The 22,046-nt window shown below is 42.4% G+C and overlaps 1 protein-coding gene across 1 annotated transcript in view; it reads left to right on the top strand.

The window, feature by feature from the left end:
- Nucleotides 1-13,741: 13,741 nt before the first annotated feature.
- Nucleotides 13,742-22,046, top strand: part of LOC114649095 (protein phosphatase 1 regulatory subunit 1A-like) — a 148,380-nt gene continuing 140,075 nt past the window's right edge. Inside the window, exon 1 of the mRNA XM_051925103.1 lies at nt 13,742-14,106. Within this exon, the coding sequence (XP_051781063.1) occupies nt 14,026-14,106 (81 nt within the window). The 5' untranslated portion in view covers nt 13,742-14,025. The remainder of the gene's footprint in view (nt 14,107-22,046) is intronic.

Below are 22,046 nucleotides of genomic sequence, written 5' to 3'. Positions count from 1 at the left end.
AAAAAACGTCTTTGTGTGCAAGAACATGCATGTGCATTTAGATGCATGTGTGGCAAAAAGTGACACTTTTAGTGTGTTCTTTGCTAATCTATTTTTTGCAGTAGAAGCAGAGTACGTTTGTCTTTCTGTCTTTATTGCTAGGGCAGACCTGACACCTCTTTCTTTTAGAATCAGGTGGCCTCAGTGGGGTTGTGGCTGTGGCTGTGTAGGTTGATGTTGAGGCAGTGCTGGCCGAAGAGGATGCTGGCACTGATGCTCTTTGTGTTGCTGATGGTGTGGAAGGAGTGCTACGTGAGCTCTGCAGCTGTCTTACCAAGGCTGCAGCGGCTGGGTCCAGGGGCAGCCGTTCCCTTCTCTCAATGTGTGCCTTGACAAGGGAACTTCCTAACTCCTCAAGAAACATTCTCCGCTTGTTTTTTCTGGTTGAGTTCCACCCTAGGTGAATGTGGGTCCACAATACAAATGCATTGTATGCAGACACATCTAGAATGTTATAAAACACAACCATTGGCCATCTCCTGGTCATTCTCTGGCAAGTGTAGGTGGCAGTCAGCTTGTCCAGGTTGTCCACTCCATCTTTGTTTTTATTATAGTCCAAGATAATTATGGGCTTTTTGTCACTTGCTGATGACAGAGCTGCATCTTTGTGAAAAGTGGACATAAGTATCACACTCCGGTGTTTTTTTGGACAATATGAAACAACCATGGTGGTGTCTGTAAAAGCAAATTTTGAAGAAAGTGGAGCCCTGTCCTTCACCTGCAAAATTTCGGCAGGCAGCTCAGGTTTATTTTTTTTTTACTGTGCCCATCATGGTAAGTTTCCATCTGAGAAGTTCTTGTCCAAGGTCATAGCTGGTAAAGAAATTGTCACATGTGATATTGTGACCCCGCAGTCCAGTAGTCATATCGAGGACTACACGTTTTCCTTGATTTTTCTCAGGAATGCCACTTGCATGTTTGCCTGTGTAAATCTGCAGATTCCATACATAGCTGGTTTTTGCATCACAGGCTGCCCAAATTTTTATGCCGTATTTCCCTGGCTTACTAGGCATGTACTGCCGGAAAGGGCATTTTCCACGGAAAGGGACAAAACGTTCATCTACTGTTACCTCTGGCCCTGGGTTGAACATCAGTGGAAGGAGCTGCACCCACCTTTCCCAGACATCCCTGATGGGAGCAAGCTTGTCAGATTTTTCTCTAGTTTCTCTATTGTCAAATCTAAGGACTCTTGATATCATTCGAAATGACTGAAGTGACATTGTTGCCCGGAAAATATTTCTGCCTGTCGACGCATCCCAGAGACTATCAGTGGCCTCATTGCTGGATTTGTAAACACCAGCAAGAAGAAGAACACCAATATAAGCAACCAGGTATTCCTCATCAATGTCATTCCACATGTCGCCATGAACCTTTTTTCCTTCAAGGTTTGTCATAGCAATCATGACTTTCTTTAGTGACAATGGCATAAACAAATCAAAGCATGTCTTGATGTCACTTACTCTCGTCACAGCAAACCTTGTGATTCCAGGGGTCATTTTGATGACATTTGCAGCAGCTGCCCTGCCATGTAAGTCAGGAGGTACTGAGCTCCAACAGATGTTACCACTTTTGGATTTGAACGTTTCAGCAGGAGTGAGTGCAGCTTCAGCATCGGTGACCTCCTCATCAGACTCATCAGATGTGTCTGTGCCTTCTGGTAGATACTCTACAATATCTTCCTCCTCGGAAACCTGCTCATCTGTATCACTGTGCTGTTCTGTGTCCTCTGCCTCATTTTCAGAAAAGATATGATCCAGAGCTTGGCTTACTGTAAATCTTCTTCTCATTTTCGACTGCTGCAAACAGGAGATGTGTACTCTGCAAGTCACCAACGCTAAACTAAATTTATCTTATGCAAGCCTTACATGTCTGAACAGGTCTGTCTTTGTTTGTTTGTTTTGTTTGTTCAGGTAAGGAGACACACAGGCAAAGAGAGAAGCCCCTCAAAGTGTGTTTAGGATTTTTGTTTTGACCCTAACTATTGTTTTATAACCTTAAATTATAACTGGGTCAAAACTGACCCTACCAACACAAAGGTAATAATTTTCACCAGAGCATTTTATAATTTAATACAATTGTTTTTTTTTTTGTTTTTTTTTAATTAAATACAGATTCCTGACAAAGTCAAAAAGGCTTGATGCAATAAACAAAATTAGGTAGTAGTTTTATGCATTTAAAAAGTAAAAAATTGCTCAGGCTTCTCCAGAGATGTTCAATTGGATTCAAGTCTGGTCACTCAAGGACATTCACAGAGCTGACCCTAAGCCATTCTTGTGTTGTCTTTATTTTGATCTGTTTAAAGGTGAATTTTCATTCGAGTCTGAGGTCCAGAGCACTCTTGAGGAGGTTTTCATTAAGGACATCTCTGTACTTTTCCTCCGTTCAGATTTCCCTCATATCTGCCTACTTTCTCCATCCCTTCTGCTGAAAAGCAACCCCACAACCTGATGCTGCCACCACCAATATGCAACACTATTGGAATGGTGAAGAGTGCTGCCTGGCTTCCTCCAGACGTGACAATTAAAAATTAGGCCAAACAATTCAATTTTGGTTTCATCACACCCGAGAATCTTGTTCCCCATAATTTGGACATCCTTTAGGTTCCTTTTTAAAAACTCTGAGTGGGCGTTCATGTGTCACCAGGCTACTCTTCCATAAAGCCAAGATTAGTGGAGTGTTGCAGCAATGGCTGTCCTTCTGGAAGTTTTTCCCATCTTCACATAGGTTCTCTGAAACGATTAGATTAATGGTCACCTCCCTTTCCATGGCCCTTCTCATTTTAGCCACGTGAAGGGTTGTGGTGGTTCCACACTTCTTACATTTAAGAATTATGGAGGCATATGTGCTCTTTGGAACCTTCAATGGTGCAGAACATTTTTTGTAGCCTTCCACAGGTCTGAGCCTCCACACAATCTGGTCTCTAAGTTCTGTGGACAGTTCCTTCAACCTCGTGGATTGGTTTTGGCTCAACTATGGACCTTCTACAGACAGCTGTGTGTCTTTCCTAGTCTTGTTCAGTCTCAGGTAGACTACAAATATCTCAGTGATAATGAAGAGAATGGGATGCACCTAAGCCAAATTTCAAGTATCGTAGCAAAGGTTCTGAGCAATGGTGGCAATGTGGTTTTTTTTTATTTAATATATTTTCAAAAATTTCTAAACTCTTTGTTCTGCTATATCATTCTGGAGTATTAAGTGTTGTTTGATGAGGGCATAAATGTATTTAAAGTCAAGGCTAAAAGGTGAAAGGGGTCTGTATCCTTTTTGAAGGCACCGTGGACCTGTTTCAATTCGTGAATGGTTGGTACGCCAGACTTAAACTGTTGGCCATCAGTCACCATATTTACAGCAGACACCACAGATGCACACTCCTAATGTTAAATTTGGAGTTTATAGACTTAAAGTAGCCTCTCCACGCAGCAATCTATTTATTTATTTTATTTTTTTGTCCAAAATATTTCTCAGTACAAAGTAAAATAGGCTCAAGGAGGCTGATACACCTTTAGCAATGCCACTTAACAAGCAATAATGTGTTACTCCCACCACCGTGATGTTCTTTTGTTGGAGGTGCCTCCTCTCAGCCTACTAACCCTATGAGATAGAACGTGACATTTCCCCAAAACAGGTGCCCTGTATTTATTTGTCACTTCAATTACTCACGGTGTACAGGCAAATATCGAAATGGATGGTGTGAAGCCCTGGGGCACGTGCAGCCACCCTAACCCCAACACGGACAGGTAGGACACATGTTTTAGTCCACACAGCACATGGTTTATTTACAGCACCAACGTAAAACATCAATACAGTCCATTTGCTGCCATCTCCAGTCCTCCAGACAGGCTTTGTCCTCTTCCTCCCGACTCTGCCCGTTGACTCATTTTAAAGTCACCGTCTCGATCCACTGGACTAATTCCCTTCATAATTTTAAACACTTCACTCAGGTCTCCTCTTAATCTTCTTTTTCTTAAACTGTAAAGGCTCAGCTCTTTTATTCTTTTCTCATAACTCATCCTCTGTAGCCCTGAAATCAGCCTAGTTGCTCTTTTGTGGACTTTTTCTAGTGCTGCTATGTCCTTTTTGTAGACCAAAACTGTGCACAGGACTCCAGATGAGGCCTCACCAGTGTGTTATAAAGCTTGAACAGATCCTCCTGTGACTTGTACTTCACACATCAACACGCTATATAACCTGAAATTACAATACAATACAATACAATTTATTTTTGTATAGCCCAAAATCACACAAGAAGTGTCGCAATGGACTTTAACAGGCCCTGCCTCCTGACAGTCCCCCAGCCTTGACTCTCTAAGAAGGCAGGGAAAAACTCCCCAAAAAAAAACCTTGTAGGGAAAAAATGGAAGAAAATTCTGTGTGAATTCTTAATGACTTCTGAACATTGTCGGAAAGTCGACAGATTAGAGTCCACTATGACTCATAAATCCTTCTCATAAGGTGGACTCAGACCTCCCATTGTGTATTGAAACCTAACATTTTTACTTCCTTGTGTAATACTTTAAATTTATTGACATTAAATTTCATCTGCCACAAATCTGCCCAAGCCTGTCTGCTATCCAAGTCCTTCTGTAATGATATAACGGATTCCAAATTATCTGCTAATCCACCTATCTTGGTATCATCTGCAAACTTAACCAGCTTGTTACTTATATTCCTATCTAAATCATTTCAATATATTAAAAATAGCAGCTGCGCCAGCACTGCCCCCTGCTGGACACCACTCTTAACATCGGCCAATTCTGATGAGGTTCCTCGCACCCTCAATCTCTGCTTCCTGAGTCTGAGCCAATTCTGAATCCATCTAAAAACATCACCCTGAACTCCTACGTCTTTTAGTTTGATGCCCAGCCTCTCATATAGCACCTTATGAAAGGGTGTGGTGGAAGTGCTGCCAAATAGGGCCCAGCAAATGTCCATGCACCCCCTGGCAGAGGCCACGGACCCCAACAGGGTTGAGCTTCTATGCTCATGACCCGTGGCCCCATTGAAAACCAAGGGGGCTGCCCTCTGTCAGTCTGGGGGAGAAACTGTCTCTGGAAGTATTCTTTCCCCTGGTCTTTCCATAATCAGAGTGTTCCGGCTGGGTAAGGGCCCTGACTGTCCACCACAATGGAAATAGTGAGTAAGAGTAAAGTCAAGATGTAAAGCCATAATACATCAATGTTTTAAAGTCAGAAAGGTTAAATAATACTTTCATGAAGATAAAGGTAATAGGTATGTTGAAAGAGGAGACATCTCTGGGAGCTTTTAGCTTCAGCAGGTCAGCTAAAGCATGAATGATATCTTCAGCATCACAGAGTCTCTCTGATGGAATCTTTAACATTTCCTTGAGGAAGGCAATCATCTCCAAGTGCTTCAAAACCACCACCATTATACCATCATGTCCATACCGAAGAAGTCTTCTGTCCCTTGCCTCAATGACTATCGCCCTTTTGAGTGCACATTGATCACCATGAAGAGCTTCAAGAGACTGGTCTTGGGCTACCAAAAAGGCGGACTTCCCATATCACATGATCCTCTCCAGTTTTCCAGTTTTTTGCCTGAACCATTCCACTGAGGATACCATATCATCTTCTCTTCATCTTGCCCTGTTCCATCTGGACAAAAGAGACACATTAGAATGGTGTTTATTGACTTCAGTTCGGCATTCAAAACCATCATCCCTCAGAAACTAATATGGCAGTTCAGTCTGCAAGGCTGCAACAAATGTCAGGATTTGGCATCATTTTGGGTTCTCAAATGCCACCATTGCTGAATTCCCTCATTACGTCTGCTTTCAGTGTTGCTGGAATAAAGGGATGGCTATGAGTTCATATCCTATCTGATCTGCAGATGCCAAATCTCTAAAGAATTCAAGGTTTATTATTGTGCTCTCTTCTCGTGTCTATTTTTGGTTTTGACCTTCTTCTTTTCTCGTCCATGATTATTATCAAAAGTATTGGGCTTTGTTTTCATTTCACTGTTTTTTTTACATGCATGTGATGTGACTTTTTACCCAACAAGTTTATCTGCCAGTTGGTCAACAGAACGACAGTTCCCTATGCAATGGGAGGCTGGACTTCCTGACGGAGAAACTGCAGACAGTCCACATCAGAAACAACAAATCCAGCACCATCACACTGAGGACTGGTGCCCCCAGGACTGCTCACTCTGCTTACTTAAGACTGTATGGCAACCTCACTGGGTCACATGTTTTGGGCGTGCATCAAATTAACATCATTTTGGACCAAAATCTTTAAATGCCTATCAGACAGCCTTGGTGTCACAATCCCTCCTAATCCATTAACAGCTGTGTTTGGTGTACTTCCAAATGGACTTAATGTGGAGAAGGACAAACAAACTGTGATTGCCTTTACTTCACTATCGGCATGTAGACTTATCTTGCTCAATTGGAAGAATCCCAACCCACTTCTTTTAAGTCAGTGGAGAGCTGATGTTATATATTATCTGAAATTGGAAAAAATCTAATTCTCACTTAGAGGATCTGTACAAAACATTTCCAAAACTTGGCAGGATCTGATCAATAACATAGAATAAGCATTTAAATTGAGGAAGTAGATTCTCTCTCCTCTTTTTAATTCCTCTTCTTCTTCTTCTTCTTCTTCTTTCGGCTTCTCCCATTAAGTGTCACTACAGCGGATCATCTTTTTCCATGTGGTCCTGTCTTCTGCCTCTTACTCTGTCACACCCATCACCTGCATGTCCTTTCTCACCATATCCATAAACCTTCTTTTAGGCCTTCCTCTGTTCCTCTTGCCTGGCAGCTCTATCCTTAGCGCCCTTCTCTCATTATACCCAGCATCTCTCCTCTGCACATGTCCAAACCAACGCAATCTCACCTCTCTGACTTTGTCTCCCAAATGTCCCACTTGAGCTGACCCTCTAATGTCCTCATTTATAATCCTGTCCATCCTCATCACACCCAATACAAATCTTAGCATCTTTAACTCTGCTACCTCCAGCTCTGTCTCCTGTTTTCTGGTCAGTGCCACCATCTCCAACCCTTATAACAAACCTGGTCTTACTACCGTTCACCTCTTTTTTATTCTATTTATTTTAATTTGGCCATTCTAAATTGGCCCTAGTGTATGCTTGGTGTGTGGGTGTGTTTGTGTGTGTCCTGCGGTGGGTTGGCACCCTGCCCAGGATTGGTTCCTTCCTTGTGCCCTGAGTTGGCTGGGATTGGCTCCAGCAAACCCCCGTGACCCTGTGTTCGGATTCAGCTGGTTGGAAAATGGATGGCTTTATTTTTATTAATTTATATATTTACATATTTTTACTATTATTAAAGTTTTACTCTGCTGGCCTAGCACTATTTCTCATAGGTGGGGGTCGATTTTGATTCAAACCTAGTTTTGTTAAACTTGACTTGCTTGTATGGATGCACAAACCAGTGTGTTCCTTCCCAAGCCTGGATAAATGGGGAGGATTACATCAGGAAGGGCATCCGGTGTAAAATTTTGCAAAATCAATATGCGGACAACAATACAAATTTCCATACCTGATCGATAGAGCCCCAGGTTAACAACGACCGCCACCAGTACTGTTAGCCAACAGAGTGCTGGCGGAAATTGGGCTACTGTTGGCCGAAGAAGAAGGAGGAGAAGAAGAGGGGGGAGACGTGTCCAGAGGCAGGAGGAGAGGAGGAAAGTAAAGAGAGTGGAAGTGAGGGTAGGAACTTTGAATGTTGGCAGTATGACTGGTAAGGGGAGAGAGTTAGCAGATATGATGGACAGAAGGAAGGTTGATATATTGTGCGTGCAAGAGACTAAATGGAAGGGGAGTAAGGCCAGGTGGATCAGAGGTGGATTCAAATTGTTCTATCATGGTGTGGATGGGAGGAGAAATGGGGTAGGGGTTATTCTGAAGGAACAGTATGTCAAGAGTGTTTTGGAGATGAAAAGAATGCCAGACAGAGTAATGATTATGAAGCTGGAAATTGGAGGTGTGATGATGAATGTTGTTAGTGCATATGCACCGCAAGTTGGGTGTGCAATGGGTGAGAAAGAAGATTTTTGGAGTGAGTTGGATGAAGTGATGAACAGTGTACCCATGGGATGGAAAGTGGTGATTGCAAGATGTTCTTGCAGGTCTTTGGAGGTGATCTGTGGGTTGTCCGTATCCATTCTCACAATCCTATACATATGCCGCTCCTGTATTTTTCTTGGCCTGCCAGACCTGCTGGGTTTAACAGCAACTGTGCCTGTGGCCTTCCATTTCCTGATTCCATTCCTTACAGTTGAAGCTGACAGTTTAAACCTCTGAGATGTCTTTTTGTAGACTTCCCCTAAACCATGAGACTGAACAATCTTTGTTTTCAGATCTTTGGAGAGTTGCTTTGAGGTTCCCATGCTGTCCCTCTTCAGAGGAGAGTCAAAGGGAAGCACAACTTGTAATTGACCACCTTAAATACCTTTATATCTCATGATTGGACACACCTGTCTATGACGTTCAAGGCGTAACAAGCTCATCCAACCAATTTGGTGTTGCCGGTAATCAGCATTGAGCAGTGACAGGCATTCAAATCAGCAACATTACAAGGGGACCCAAATTTTTGCACAGCCAGTTTTTCACATTTGATTTAATTTCATACAACTAAATATTGCTTCACTAAAACTCTTTGTCCAGAAAACACCGCAGTACTCAGATGTTCCTACGAAATGAAAGACATACCACTGTTATCTTTTTTATTGAAAGTAGAGTCAATTATTATGCAGGCTGAGAGGGGTTCCCAAACTTTTTCATATGACTGTACAATGCCAATGTCAATGTCAATTTATTTATATAGCACATTTAAAACAACATAGTAATGCTGTGGCCAAAGTGCTTTACAATAATAGAATAAAAGAAAAACAAAATAATTAACATAAAACATAAATAGAAGTAGAATATATGAACATAAAATAAAATACATAATAAATAGAAGTAATGTTATATACATAAAAAATAGAAGTAATGCTATATAATCACAAAGAGGAAACCATCAGTATTACTGAATGTCATTGAATGCATGTGAATAGAAATGAGTCTTTAGTCTTGTTTTAAAGAGTTCAATTGTAGACGACTCCTTTATATGATGAGGTAAAGAGTTCCACAGGCGAGGAGCTGCAGCTGCAAAGGCCCTGTCCCCCTTAGTTTTACACTTGGTACGAGGGACAACCAGAGACAGCTGACCAGAAGATCTAAGCACTCTAGATGGCTGATGTAAAACACGCAGTTCAGATAAATAGGTAGGAGCAAGCCCATGTAAAAATTTAAAAACTAGCAGCAAGATTTTAAAATCAATTCGAAAACTGACGGGCAGCCAGTGTAAAGAAGCTAATATTGGAGAAACAGAGTCATACTTTCTTGCCCCAACCAGAAAGCGAGCGGCAGCATTTTGCACCAACTGTAACCTGCGTATCAGAGATTTGTTAATCCCGGAATACAGCGAGTTGCAGTAATTGAGGCGAGAAAAAATAAATGCATGAGTAGCTATCTCAAGATCCCTAGAAGATAAAAAAGGCTTTATCTTACCTAATAGACGAAGTTGGAAAAAGCAACTCTTGACTACAGAATTTACTTGTTTCTCAAAAGAGAGGTTACTGTCAAAGATAACACCAAGATTGAGGTTTAGAAAAGACAGAGAAAGAGCCGAGAAGTCCAAGACCAATTTGGTCTTTAGCTGGTGGACCCACTATAAGCACCTCCGTTTTATTTTGATTCAGATCAAGAAAATTATTAGCCATCCAGGATCTTAGTTCAGACAGACCGTTGTGGAGTTGATTTGTTGTTGAGTTGCAAACAGGAATATAAACCTGTGTATCATCAGCATAGCAGTGAAAAGAAATGTTAAATTTCCTAAAAATAGATCCAATAGGGTGAAGGTATATGGAGAATAAAATAGGACCCAAAATGGATCCCTGAGGAACACTATATTTAAGAGGAGCAGTAGATGAAAAAGAGGAATTAAAAGTCACTGAAGTGTCTACCAGTTAAATATGACCTGAACCAGTTAAGAGCAGCAGTACATATAAAAATGAAATTGTGAACTATTTCAGGCATTGGACACTTCTGACTAATGTCAACCCCATAATGTCCCTAACTGAAAGAATTTAAGTTATCAACCCATTCATCCATTTTCTTATCCTGCTTACCCAGGGCAGGGTTACTGAGCACGGGGAGCCTATCTCAGCAATCATTGGGCGCAAGGCTGGAACAACAAATGGTCAGAGCACCAGTGGATAGTCCAAATGGAGCTAAAGCCAAAAGATGACAGATTCCAGAAGTTGTATAAAAAGCATAACAATACTATCACCTAAAAAGTGTATTCAAACCCAAGTCCACGCCACCATACGCAAAACAGCTTAAATTTCCAGAACTTTATCGGATGAACCACACAAAGCAAATAAAATGTAGCTCTTTTCATGAAAAAGAGTCGCCCCCTCTTCCTGGTGTCACGTTTTAGAAATATGGAAACAACGCACTTTCAGGTTAGACTAAAAATACACCACCTTCTAGCCACGCCCCCTCCAACCCGAACCAACCCACCAAATTTAAAACTACAAACACGAGGCAGCTGTCCGAAGTCCGAGCAAAGCAGGCGAGCCGCAACGCTAGGCGGACGTTTGGTTAGGAGCCGCGGCGGGGCTGCCAAGCTCCAGCTTCATTAAACCAGTGATGCCAACCAGCGTAGACGATGGCAGACTCTCTGGTCGTTTGCTTTTCAATCAATAAATGAATCATCGCAGGCTGGCTTGGGGGGAGGATTGTGGGGAGCTGCAGATCTCTGCCTCTTTTGTGCTTAAGGATGTGACTTGTTATTACTCACTGGCATATCGCTGGTTTATGATTTATTCATTTCTTTTGTTTTCAGCATTTAGAGGTGGAACAGACTGCAGTTAATGAACTGCTCCACTTGCACTGCCAAGCCTCATTTTTATTTAGAAGCTATGGTGACGCTAAACCCGCGGCTGGCCAATAAAAGGCCTGAAATTGAACTAAACTCAGTTAAAAATTGAATAACAGACGGAGAGACGTGCAAAAAAGAAAGAGAAAAGAAACGCGTCTTGATGGGGCAGTTCATGCATACGAGACAAGCGACAAAGAGTGGGAAGGGGGCAGAGAAGACGGAGCAGAGCGTAGAGATCTGAGTGTCTCTGCACCTTAAACATTATTAATAATATTATTACCATCATTGTATTCACAGTATAGCGCCTCCATACTTGAAACGGATGACATTTAAAAGTGCAATGTATTAATATGCAGTGCGGTATCTATCTATCTATCTATCTATCTATCTATCTATCTATCTATCTATCTATCTATCTATCTATCTATCTATCTATCTATCTATCTATTTGTAATAAATTTGAAATATGTGAAACAAGAGAGAAAAAATTGATACTTTAAAGTCCAAACTTTGCATTAATCCTCTAGTGAGAAGTCAAGCAAAATGACACCTTTTATTGGCTAACTAAAAAGATTACAATAAAAGGTGTAATTTTGCTTGACGTCTCACTACATTCCTAATGGCTAACATGGTGCAACACCCTAGCACTATTAATCCTCTAAAAATTCTTATTATTTAGTAATGAATTAATCCTGGTGTTCTTAAAATGATGTACTTTGAGATACTGTATTGAAGGAGTGGATTTTGGTTGTGAAGAGTGAATGTTATGATTGTTTCTGACTTGTTTCCTACTTTTGTGAGATATGCATATGGGGAAGGTGTATAAGTATGAGAAAGTCTAAAGTAATAATATATTGTTAATTATAATTAAACTGAAAACATTGTTGGCATAACACATGTGTCTTCTTCATTATGTTTTTAGGTATTTGTATGTTTCATGATCCTATGTTAAAGAAAATCGTAAGAGTCATTCACTGTAACATATGGAGAGGCCATCGCTATCAGCTAAACAAGCTTGATGGACTGAATGGCCTTCTCTCGACTGTGAAAATGTATTTGGTCTTACAGCATGTCAAAGAAAATGTTTATTGCATTTACATCTACTGTATATTCTGAATTTTATTTTGTATGTCCTAAATTTAAGCAATTATAAATACTGGGAATTATAAAATAAAAGTGATAATAACAGACTTTTATAAATAACTGTTTTTTAGTTGTTTTTTATTGTTGATGTTTTTTTTTATTTCTATTTGGTTACTGTAAAGCACTTTGAACTACATTCATATACAAAAATGTGTCCTGTCCAATGTAAACAGAGGTTACATTTTCTTCCCCATATTCATCTTCCCTAGAAATGCAGCAGATGTGTGCTCCATTAGGGTGTCCATCAAGGGTCTTTGATGCTGTTACCCTGAGGGACTGGGTATGGATTAGTTTTAGTTTTACTGTAGACAGTACAAGTACATGGAACAGCAGTTCTCTAAATGTCAGATTTATCAGGTTTGTTATGTTGACAACTTACTTCTTCTTTCATAAATGTGTGTGAGTGTGCGTGTGAACTTATCCAGTCCCCAATCTATAACTGGGCAATCTATCTATCTATCTATCTGCAGGCCTCACTTGCCTCAATTAAGGTCAGTGTTCACGACTCCACCATAAGAAAGAGACTGGGCAAAAACGGCCTGCATGGCAGATTTCCAAGACGCAAACCACTGTTAAACAAAAAGAACATTATCTATCTATCTATCTATCTATCTATCTATCTATCTATCTATCTATCTATCTATCTATCTATCTATCTATCTATCTATCTATCTATCTATCTATCTATCTATCTATCTAGTGCCTTTCATATCTATCTATCTATTATACAGTGCCTTTCACATCTATCTATCTATCTATCTATCTATCTATCTATCTATCTATCTATCTATCTATCTATCTATCTATCTATCTATCTATCTATTATATAGTGCCTTTTACATCTGTCTATCAGATATATAGTGTCCTTCCTGTTATGCCTATTTGGCCACACATAACACGGAGCGGAAAAAAGGTGTTCTCAGAAAATAAAGGTTCTTTCTTTCTTTCTTTCTTTCTTTCTTTCTTTCTTTCTTTCTTTCTTTCTTTCTTTCTTTCTTTCTAATTTGAAGGTATTTCCAGTCATCTTAATTTTCTTTATTCCTTAGATTTCGGCTCTCTATCTCAATTGACTATGTCTTCCGTGCGTTTGCTTCTACATCCCGTGATTTCCTTTTTCTTAACATGTTATTTAAAGCTCCGGTGCCGATCACAACCCCTAAAATGTCCAAATGCCTCGTAAAGGCGCAGCTGCTGCGCTGTGGGACAGGGGCGTGGAGCCGATTCGAGGGCGCAGCCTTCCCAGCCCCTGAACTTCATGCCATCCCTGGGAGTGAGAAGGAGAAGGAATGAGGGCTCTGTCTTGGCTTCACCATCACGACCGATGAGGAAAACCATCTGGAGATCCATCCGCAGTGACAAGTTGGTCCTGTCAAAGCCGGCTTGTCCAGTACGCTGACTGAAGTTGCCGAGCGCCGCTCCCCACCCCCCCATATCCAACATTCCTCGTTCACCGTCAGTTTAACGGCCTGCAGTTCTTCGTCTCTGGATTCGGCTCGTCACCATGAGGGTTAATTTTTGTTTTGCTGCCTTTGCAGTATTAGTCTTGGCTGCAGTCAGCCAATGGTGAGAAGGTAGAGTGTGTGTGTGTGTGTGTGTGTGTGTGTGTGTGCGGGGAGGGGGTGAGCATGGGGGGGGGGGGGGGGGGGGGTGATGATGGGGATTACTGGAACGGGAGCCGAGACAAGTGAGAGGGTGAGAGAACAAGAGGCATCGACAGAGAAGAGTGAAGGTGCACAAGACCAACACCGCGATAAGATAGGAACCTGCAGCTGTCGCGGAGAACAAAGGAGAGGCAGAGAGAGAGAACGAGGGAGCGAGCGAGCGAGAGAGAGAGAGAGAGAGACAATCGGGCTGCGCCCAGCCTTTCCACCCCTCGCACTCCCACCTCCCTCTCTCTCCCTTCAAGAGCAGGCGTGACACACGGACGAGCCGCAGGCATGGAGACGGGCAGCCCACGGAAGATCCAGTTCACTGTCCCCCTACTCGACTCTCACCTGGACCCTGAGGCAGCTGAGCAGGTGACTTGAGACGCGATTTCCCGAACTGGGGTGTGTGTGTGTGTGTGTGTGTGTTGCGGGAGCTGGTGTGTATAAGTGTGAAGTTGTTTCAGGGGGGTTGGGTGTCTTTGGGCGATCGATCGGCCGATTTGACCTTTGGGCCAGAACCCTGGCATTAGTGGATGGATGAGTGAGAAAGCATTCTCAGAATGGGTGGGTGGTGATGGGAGGGGGTGAAGATGCCCGCTTTGTGCGAAGCCACATGTGTGCAGGTGTGCGCGTGTGGAGCGCCGGTGAGTCACACCGACGTCGACCACTTTGGATTGTCTGCCGCGACACCACTTTGGTGTTAAACCTGCGCAGGGCTTCGGTCGCTGCTTTGTCGCACTCGGTCATCGGCAGGACTTGACATTCCTGGAGTTTTGGGCAATTCAAGTGAGGAACCGCGCAACGGTAAAAATCAAGTGCGGGCATTCGCGTTTACCACGTTAAGTTTGTTTTTATTTGTAGTCTTTAAGACTTTGGACCTAAGGACTTATTCAGATCCTGCGAATGTCGCCACTGACACCACTGTGTGACCCTGAGCAAGTCAATTCGCCTGCCCGCGCACCAATTCAAAAAACAAAAGTAATGTAACGAGTCGTATCTCAAATGTTGTATGTCGCTTTGGATAGAAGTGCCTGGTAAATAACAATAATAATAATAATATTGTAATAATAATAATAATAATAATAATAAATTATGGTGATTTAATCCTGAACAGAGTGACAGGAGGAACATCTGGATCAGGCTTCTTTATTTGTGTTCGAATTGTTCGAATTAACTTTCTCAAAACTGCTTAATCCAGTTCTGGGTTAGGAGATTCAGCACACCTCTCAGCACCATCAGGTGTGTGACAGGAACCCGTCCTGGGAGGGCTGTCTGTCCATTAAACATATTAGAGGGTCCACTGATGCACAGAGATAGACCAACACTCACATTGGGGCAGTTTGGAATCACTAACTAGCCAGCACTCTTAAAAATAAAGGTGACAAAGAGATCCTTTAGAGGAATGCCACAGGTCCCAAAAGTTCCATCCACATAAACTTTCCAGATTGAGCCTTTATTTAATTAGATGACAGATTTGTGAAATCCCAATGGCTTCCTGATTTTAAAAGGACTCTCACTGCATAGAATAACTTGGGTTTTCTTGATCTGTTGTGTCCTGCTTGATCGCCTTCTGCATTAAAGATTTGTTTTGTCCACATATCAGGAACCTTATCAAAAACAAAAGAACCACCAACTTCATATGAGAACAAGCCTTTGCAGGATGAAAAGGTTCTTTGTCAAGCAATGAACCACATAACTTCTAACGTACCAATACACGGCCGCTATTTTAAGAGTGTAACTAGCATGTCTTACTGACGTGGCATGACAATTGATGTATCCAGATGACATGCACGGTGTTAATCCATCATGGGGCACACTCAGGCACACACCTACACTCAGGCAACTTGGAGTCACCAGCTAATATAATCAGACATGACATCATATTCGTCCATATTCTATACCCTCTTTATCCTGAGGGAGCCAATCCCAGCAAGCATTGGGTGAAATGCAGGAACAATACCTGGACAGGGCACTCGTCCATCACAGGGCAAACACACATACACATTGCCAATCCACTTAACCTCCATGTCCTTGTGTGGAAACTGAAGCACTCAGAGGAAACTCCACATGAACGTAGGGAGAACGTGCAAACTCCACGCAGGTAGGACCAGGGATTTGAACCCTGGCCTCCTTACTGCAAGACTGTGCCAGCCATCAAATGACATAACATTCTCAAATCCAGTTAATCCAAATTCAGGTGTTTGACAGGAAGTGTCACCAGAACGTGTCTGAGAAGTGTCACATGCAAGGAAGGCACCCACCCTGGACGCTCCATCAGTCCATTGTGTTGCACCCTAATACGTATGACTAGACTTGGAGTCATCATTTAAACACACATCACATAAACGAAAAACTATCACAGAATGGAATATTATCAAACCAGGAATATCAGCAGCAAGGTACAGTCATGAACTGGGCACCAGTCCATCAAAGGCCTCATGAAAGCAAACAGTGACACTTGGCCATCTTAGAGACCCCAATTAAATTAATATAATATTACATAATGTAACTTAACATATACAATAATACAGCATTGTCAAACATGGAATGACAGCAGCACTGAGCACAATGCAGGACATACTTGTGAACAGGGCACCAGTCCATCATAGGCCACATTAAAGCACACACCTACACTTGGCCGATATGGAATCCCCAGTTACATTAAAATAACATTACATAATATAGCTTAATATACAACATAACATACGATTGTCATAGCTGTAATATCAGCAGCACTGGGCACAAGGCAAGACACAGTGTTAAGCTGGGCACAGACCCATCACAGGCCACACTTACACAATACGCTTTTAGCATGGGAAAGGTGCTAAATAAATCAAATATATCCATCCATCCATCCATTTTCTAACCCGCTGAATCTGAACACTGGGTCACGGGGGTCTGCTGGAGCCAATCCCAGCCAACACAGGGCACAAGGCAGGAACCAATCCCGGGCAGGGTGCCAACCCACCGCAGATCAAATATATTACTATTATTATTTCTCTTAGAGTCCCCAATTCAATTAGTATAACATTACATAACATAAATAACATCTACCTTAATAAAAAGATAAGTGTTTGTGTGTCTGTGTGTCAGTCTGCTTGCTATGTCTCTGTCATTCCAAAAGATGGGGCATAACCAACAATTTTTTGTAATAAAATGCATTGCATTTGTCATTCCAACAGATAGCACATCACAAGCATTAACACTGCTTTTATAAATCCCATACCAAATGGCACTTAAAAGAGACATATGAATTGCATTTGTCATTCCAACAAATGGCACATCACATGCATTAACACTGCTTTTATAAATCCCATACCAACTGGCACTTAACAGAGACATATGAATTCCATTTGTCATTCCAACAAATGGCACATCACATGCATTAACACTGCTTTTATAAATCCCATACCAACTGGCACTTAACAGAGACATATGAATTGCATTTGTCATTCCAACAAATGGCACATCACATGCATTAACACTGCTTTTATAAATCCCATACCAACTGGCACTTAACAGAGACATATGAATTCCATTTGTCATTCCAACAGATGGCACATCACATGCATTAACACTGCTTTTATAAATCCCATACCAACTGGCACTTAACAGAGACATATGAATTGCATTTGTCATTCCAACAAATGGCACATCACATGCATTAACACTGCTTTTATAAATCCCATACCAACTGGCACTTAACAGAGACATGAATTGCATTTGTCATTCCAACAGATGGCACATCACATGCATTAGCACTGCTTTTATAATTTCCATACCAAATGGCACTTAACATAGACATATGCATTGCATGGTGCATTGCAGACATTAACGCTGAGGTCTATGTTGATGTTAATTACTTAGATTTCAAGCCTTCTTAGATGGGTAGCACAGCTAGCATCTCATATCATGGTGCTGTCAAGCCTGGAATACCAGTGGCACTGGACACAGGGCAGGACACAGTGGTGAACTGGGCACCAGTCCATCACAGGGCACATGAATTGTGAATTTCCCCTTGGGATTAATAAAGTTTCTATCTATCTATCTATCTATCTATCTATCTATCTATCTATCTATCTATCTATCTATCTATCTATCTATCTATCTATCTATCTATCTATGAATGCACACACTAATATTTGGTGAACATAAAGTTTCCAATTAAATTAATTTAATATAAAATGACATCCTTACAAATAAAATTGTAATACCTTCTGTCTGTCTTTTGATATATATATTTTTTTGCTTCAGTTGACGTTCCTTATCTATTTTGCCCACTAAGGACCTCATTTCATCTCTGAGACTGTGTTTTGTCAGTTTGTCTGTTTGTTTGTTCCCTGGTCACACAGCTGCATCACTTTTCATGAGATTTTGAATGTGGGTTGCTGTTGGTCCAACTTCACATCCATCCAGACTATGTGGTGTTTTAAAATATGTTCTTGAGGAGGGAGGTTGTAATGGGGTTTTTGGCTTAAAAATGCATGACTCCCAAGCAGTGGAGCCAAAGTTCACGAGATTTTCCATTCATATTCCTGTTAATACAACGTCAAATCTCAATGTTCAGGCCTTTTGAAGTTCCATTCAGAAATGGGATGTAATGGGGGTGGTCCAAACCAACCCCCCATTGTCACAGTGAAATGGTTCAGCCGATGGTACTGAAGTTTAAACTTATTCCTGGTTAAATGAGGACTTGTGGTGTGATGGGGGGGGGGGGGGGGGGGGAGCAACACAAAAATTGCAGATCACTTAAAAACAGTTACATCTACTTTCATGAACTTTTTCAATTTACATTGCCGCTCATGCAGTTTATGGAGTTTCTTGAATTACACTGGGGAGCCATAAGGGGGGTGGCGGGGGGGGGGGGGGAGGGGGGGGGGGAGGGGGGGGGGAGTGGGCTCAACAGCACAAAAAGCACACATTGCTCCAAAACAGCTAAGTGGATGTTCAGGAAATCTCACATTTATATTACAGTTAACCTTCACTTAACATGGAGTTTCAGCATGAATAGGGGGTCTGATTGAGGTAACGAAACCAAACGGGGAGTTTTGCCCAGTTTACATGGCATATCGGCGATTCATTTTTTCGACAAGGCGTCCAGTTTATTAATGAGGGATTTAAGAATCTGTTCATGAAAGTGCAGTGTAAGCGCCAATCCTAAAATGGTCATGCTAATGTTAAGGGTAATGTATGTATAAAGTGGACTGGCAGGTCATGCAGTTATGTAGATGGTGGTCTCTTGCCCCTATAAGCTTACATGTCACAGAAGTTTCTCGTCTCTTTCTGTACTAATGTTAATTATTCATCTAGGACCGCAGCATCTCTGCTACAAGAGCGGACTGTTAGGTCTGTCCGCTAACACAACAATGGCATACAGTGCTGTGACCGCTTATACAGAGAAACGGGACGAGGTATCGAAGCCTTAAACAGAAACATCTGATGCGGGCAGTGATCTGTCTTTCTCTTTATTTTTCTGTGAACTGTTTTGTGCTTTGAAAACGTTTAAACTGAAGATTCTCAGAATGATTTGCTTATGTGCGGCCCACTCATTGCCTGAATCTTTCCATGTACCGAGCTGAAGCTGCAGAATTTTTGGAAACACCGGAGAAATGCGGGTACACGCAGTAATCCAGGGGGATACAAAGACATAGCATTCATGGTGCCCACCCAGCAAGGAGTTATGGCAATTACAGAATTCAGTCAGACACGAAAAGAATGAAATGGCAACTCATGAGAGCAGAGAAAGTGACTGAGAGAGAGAGCTAGTGGGGAAGCCAGTAACGACTAAAGGGTCAGCATTTCACGAAAAAAGCAAAAATATTATACAAATATACCCGGGCAGTGCCAGCTGCTTCAGCTACAATCCCATAACAGTCAAACTCACTTACTGTAATTCAATAGAGGGCCCAAGGCAGTCATAAAGTGTACTGGCAGCATTGGGTGCAAGTCAGGAAGCAACCCTGGCCATGGCATCAGTCTGTCACAAGGCCACCCAACACACACACACACACACACACACACGCACACACACACACACACACACACACACACACACACACACACACACACACACACAGAGTTTGGAATTGCTAATCAACCGAACCAAACATCTTTGAGGAGCTGAGAGAAGAACAAAGTACACAGAGAAATACAACGGCAACACAAAGAGAAGGTGCCAGTTCTACACAGACAGCCAATGGGCATGCAATTTCAAACCAAGGATGGCAGATCCAGGAGGCAGCCGTGCCAGCCACTGCCCCAGCATGAATTTAGGGTGTCCAAATGAATGATCCTAGTTAATCAGGGTTTGATATGGCACCTTTCACACCAAGCCCAATTACAGAGAGCTTCACATAGACAAGAGCAGACAGACAGACACACGGAAGGTGATAAGAAGCAGAGTGCCAGTCTCGACGTACATTAAGACCCAACAGGACATATTTAAAAAAAAAACTATGAGGTGTTGCTGTTTGACAAAGGAAAAGCTTCTGGCTAATCCGGAAAGTGTTAGTTGCATCTTCTCATACATTGAACTGGCAAGCTTATTGGGCTGAATGGCCTGGACATGTCAAAACTGTCATAATGTGCTTTTCCTCATCTGTGTGGAATTAAGATGGATGTGTGAACCATTAGACACAGTAAAACGTTCAAAAGAGAGGAAAGCCATAAGAACCTGAGACCATCTGTCTATCTATTTGGCCAGCCATGAATTTCTGTGCCTGCTTACTCCATTGTAGTGCTGAATGGAGTCTGTCTTGGCAATAATGGGCATTAGCCAGCAACTTGCCCATCTCACTTATTTCCTTTTTTCCATCCATCCATCCATCCATCCATCCATCCATCCATCCATCCATCCATCCATCCATCCATCCATCCATCCATCCATCCATCCATCCATCCATTCCCCCATTCTGTTTTCTGTTCCCATTTATCCCATTACTTGGTTGCATGGTTCCAGTCCATATACCATTGGTAGCAAAAAAAGGAGCAAATCCAGTACAGGATGCCAGTCAATTTTTAGAAGTTCCCATCCATATATTGACCATAAGCACTTACTCCTGTGTACGCATGCAGGGTGTTCCCTTACAATATCAAGTGCAGGACGGGGGCCAACCCTGGCAGGAATGCCAGCCCATAAACGTCTTCTCTTCACCCATCCACCCACTCATCCTTTTCTCAACCCATTTATCCCATCACAAGGCTGCAGAGAGCCCAAATTTGCCATCGTTTCATTGGGAGCAGAACAGGGCCCATTCTGGGAAGGAATGCCAGTCTATCACGGTTACCCCCCTTTGCACATCTGTCCATACCAACATTTTCTGAATAATTCAGGCACCTACCATTTGTTCAGTTAAGAGCCCAAGGTACCACAATTCCCATCTTGAGACCTTTTGAATTTCAGGATCACAAGAAGTCAAAGTGTGTCCTGGTAGTATTGGGTATAAGGCAGGAACAAATCCTGGATGGTATACCAGCCCATCACAGTTATTCTTCTCATCCACGCATCCTTTACCATATCCTGCTTATTCCATTACAGGATCATAGTGAGTCCAGCAAACAGGAGCCAAGCCAAGATGAGAAGCCAGTCTAACCTCATTATTCACTGTATCCATTCCATAGTCCATAATCTGAAGCTGCTTAGTTCATTTCAGGGTCAGGAGGAGATGTAATGTATCTGGACTGGTAGTATCAGATACAAGGTAGGAACAAACCCTAAATAGGAGGCCAGGAATGAACTTCTGGTTATGAGAACATCTGCTGTATATAGAATGGCTTCACGCAGTCATCAGACCCTGTTCACATTTTGTCAGTGACCTGGGATGAAGACAGGACTCCTTCGGTGCTGTCTCTCTTGGGAGAATCATTGGGTGCTGCTGGTTTGACTTGGTGTCGAATGAGCAGTTGCTCATGGAGTCCTGCATTGTGAGGGATCATCAGTTATGGCACTACCTACGACCATATGGTGCATTTCCCCAAGGGTGATTCAGCTCACTGTTAAGGACCAAAGTGGCTGGACCAGGAGTCATGGAGTCCGAAATGAGGCACATTACCTGCATTGTGAGGGAGCGTCAGTTACAGCACTACGGCCATGTGGCGCAATTCCCCGAGGGTAATCCGGCTTACTATTGAGGATCCGAGTGGCTGGACCAGGCCAAGGGGAAGCCCACATACTGTAACGGTCATTTCCGGCGGGTGGGACTGGACCGTGTGTCAGCCTGGGGGGTTGCCAACCAGGATCCCAAGCTGTTTCATTGTATGGTGGGTGTGGCAATGTGCTGTATCAGTGCATGCTCCCCAACCTGACCTGACCT

Source organism: Erpetoichthys calabaricus, chromosome 3, assembly GCF_900747795.2.
Source record: "Erpetoichthys calabaricus chromosome 3, fErpCal1.3, whole genome shotgun sequence".
NCBI classification, from domain to species: Eukaryota; Metazoa; Chordata; class Cladistia; order Polypteriformes; family Polypteridae; genus Erpetoichthys; species Erpetoichthys calabaricus.
This window is presented reverse-complemented; position numbering and strand designations above follow the sequence as displayed.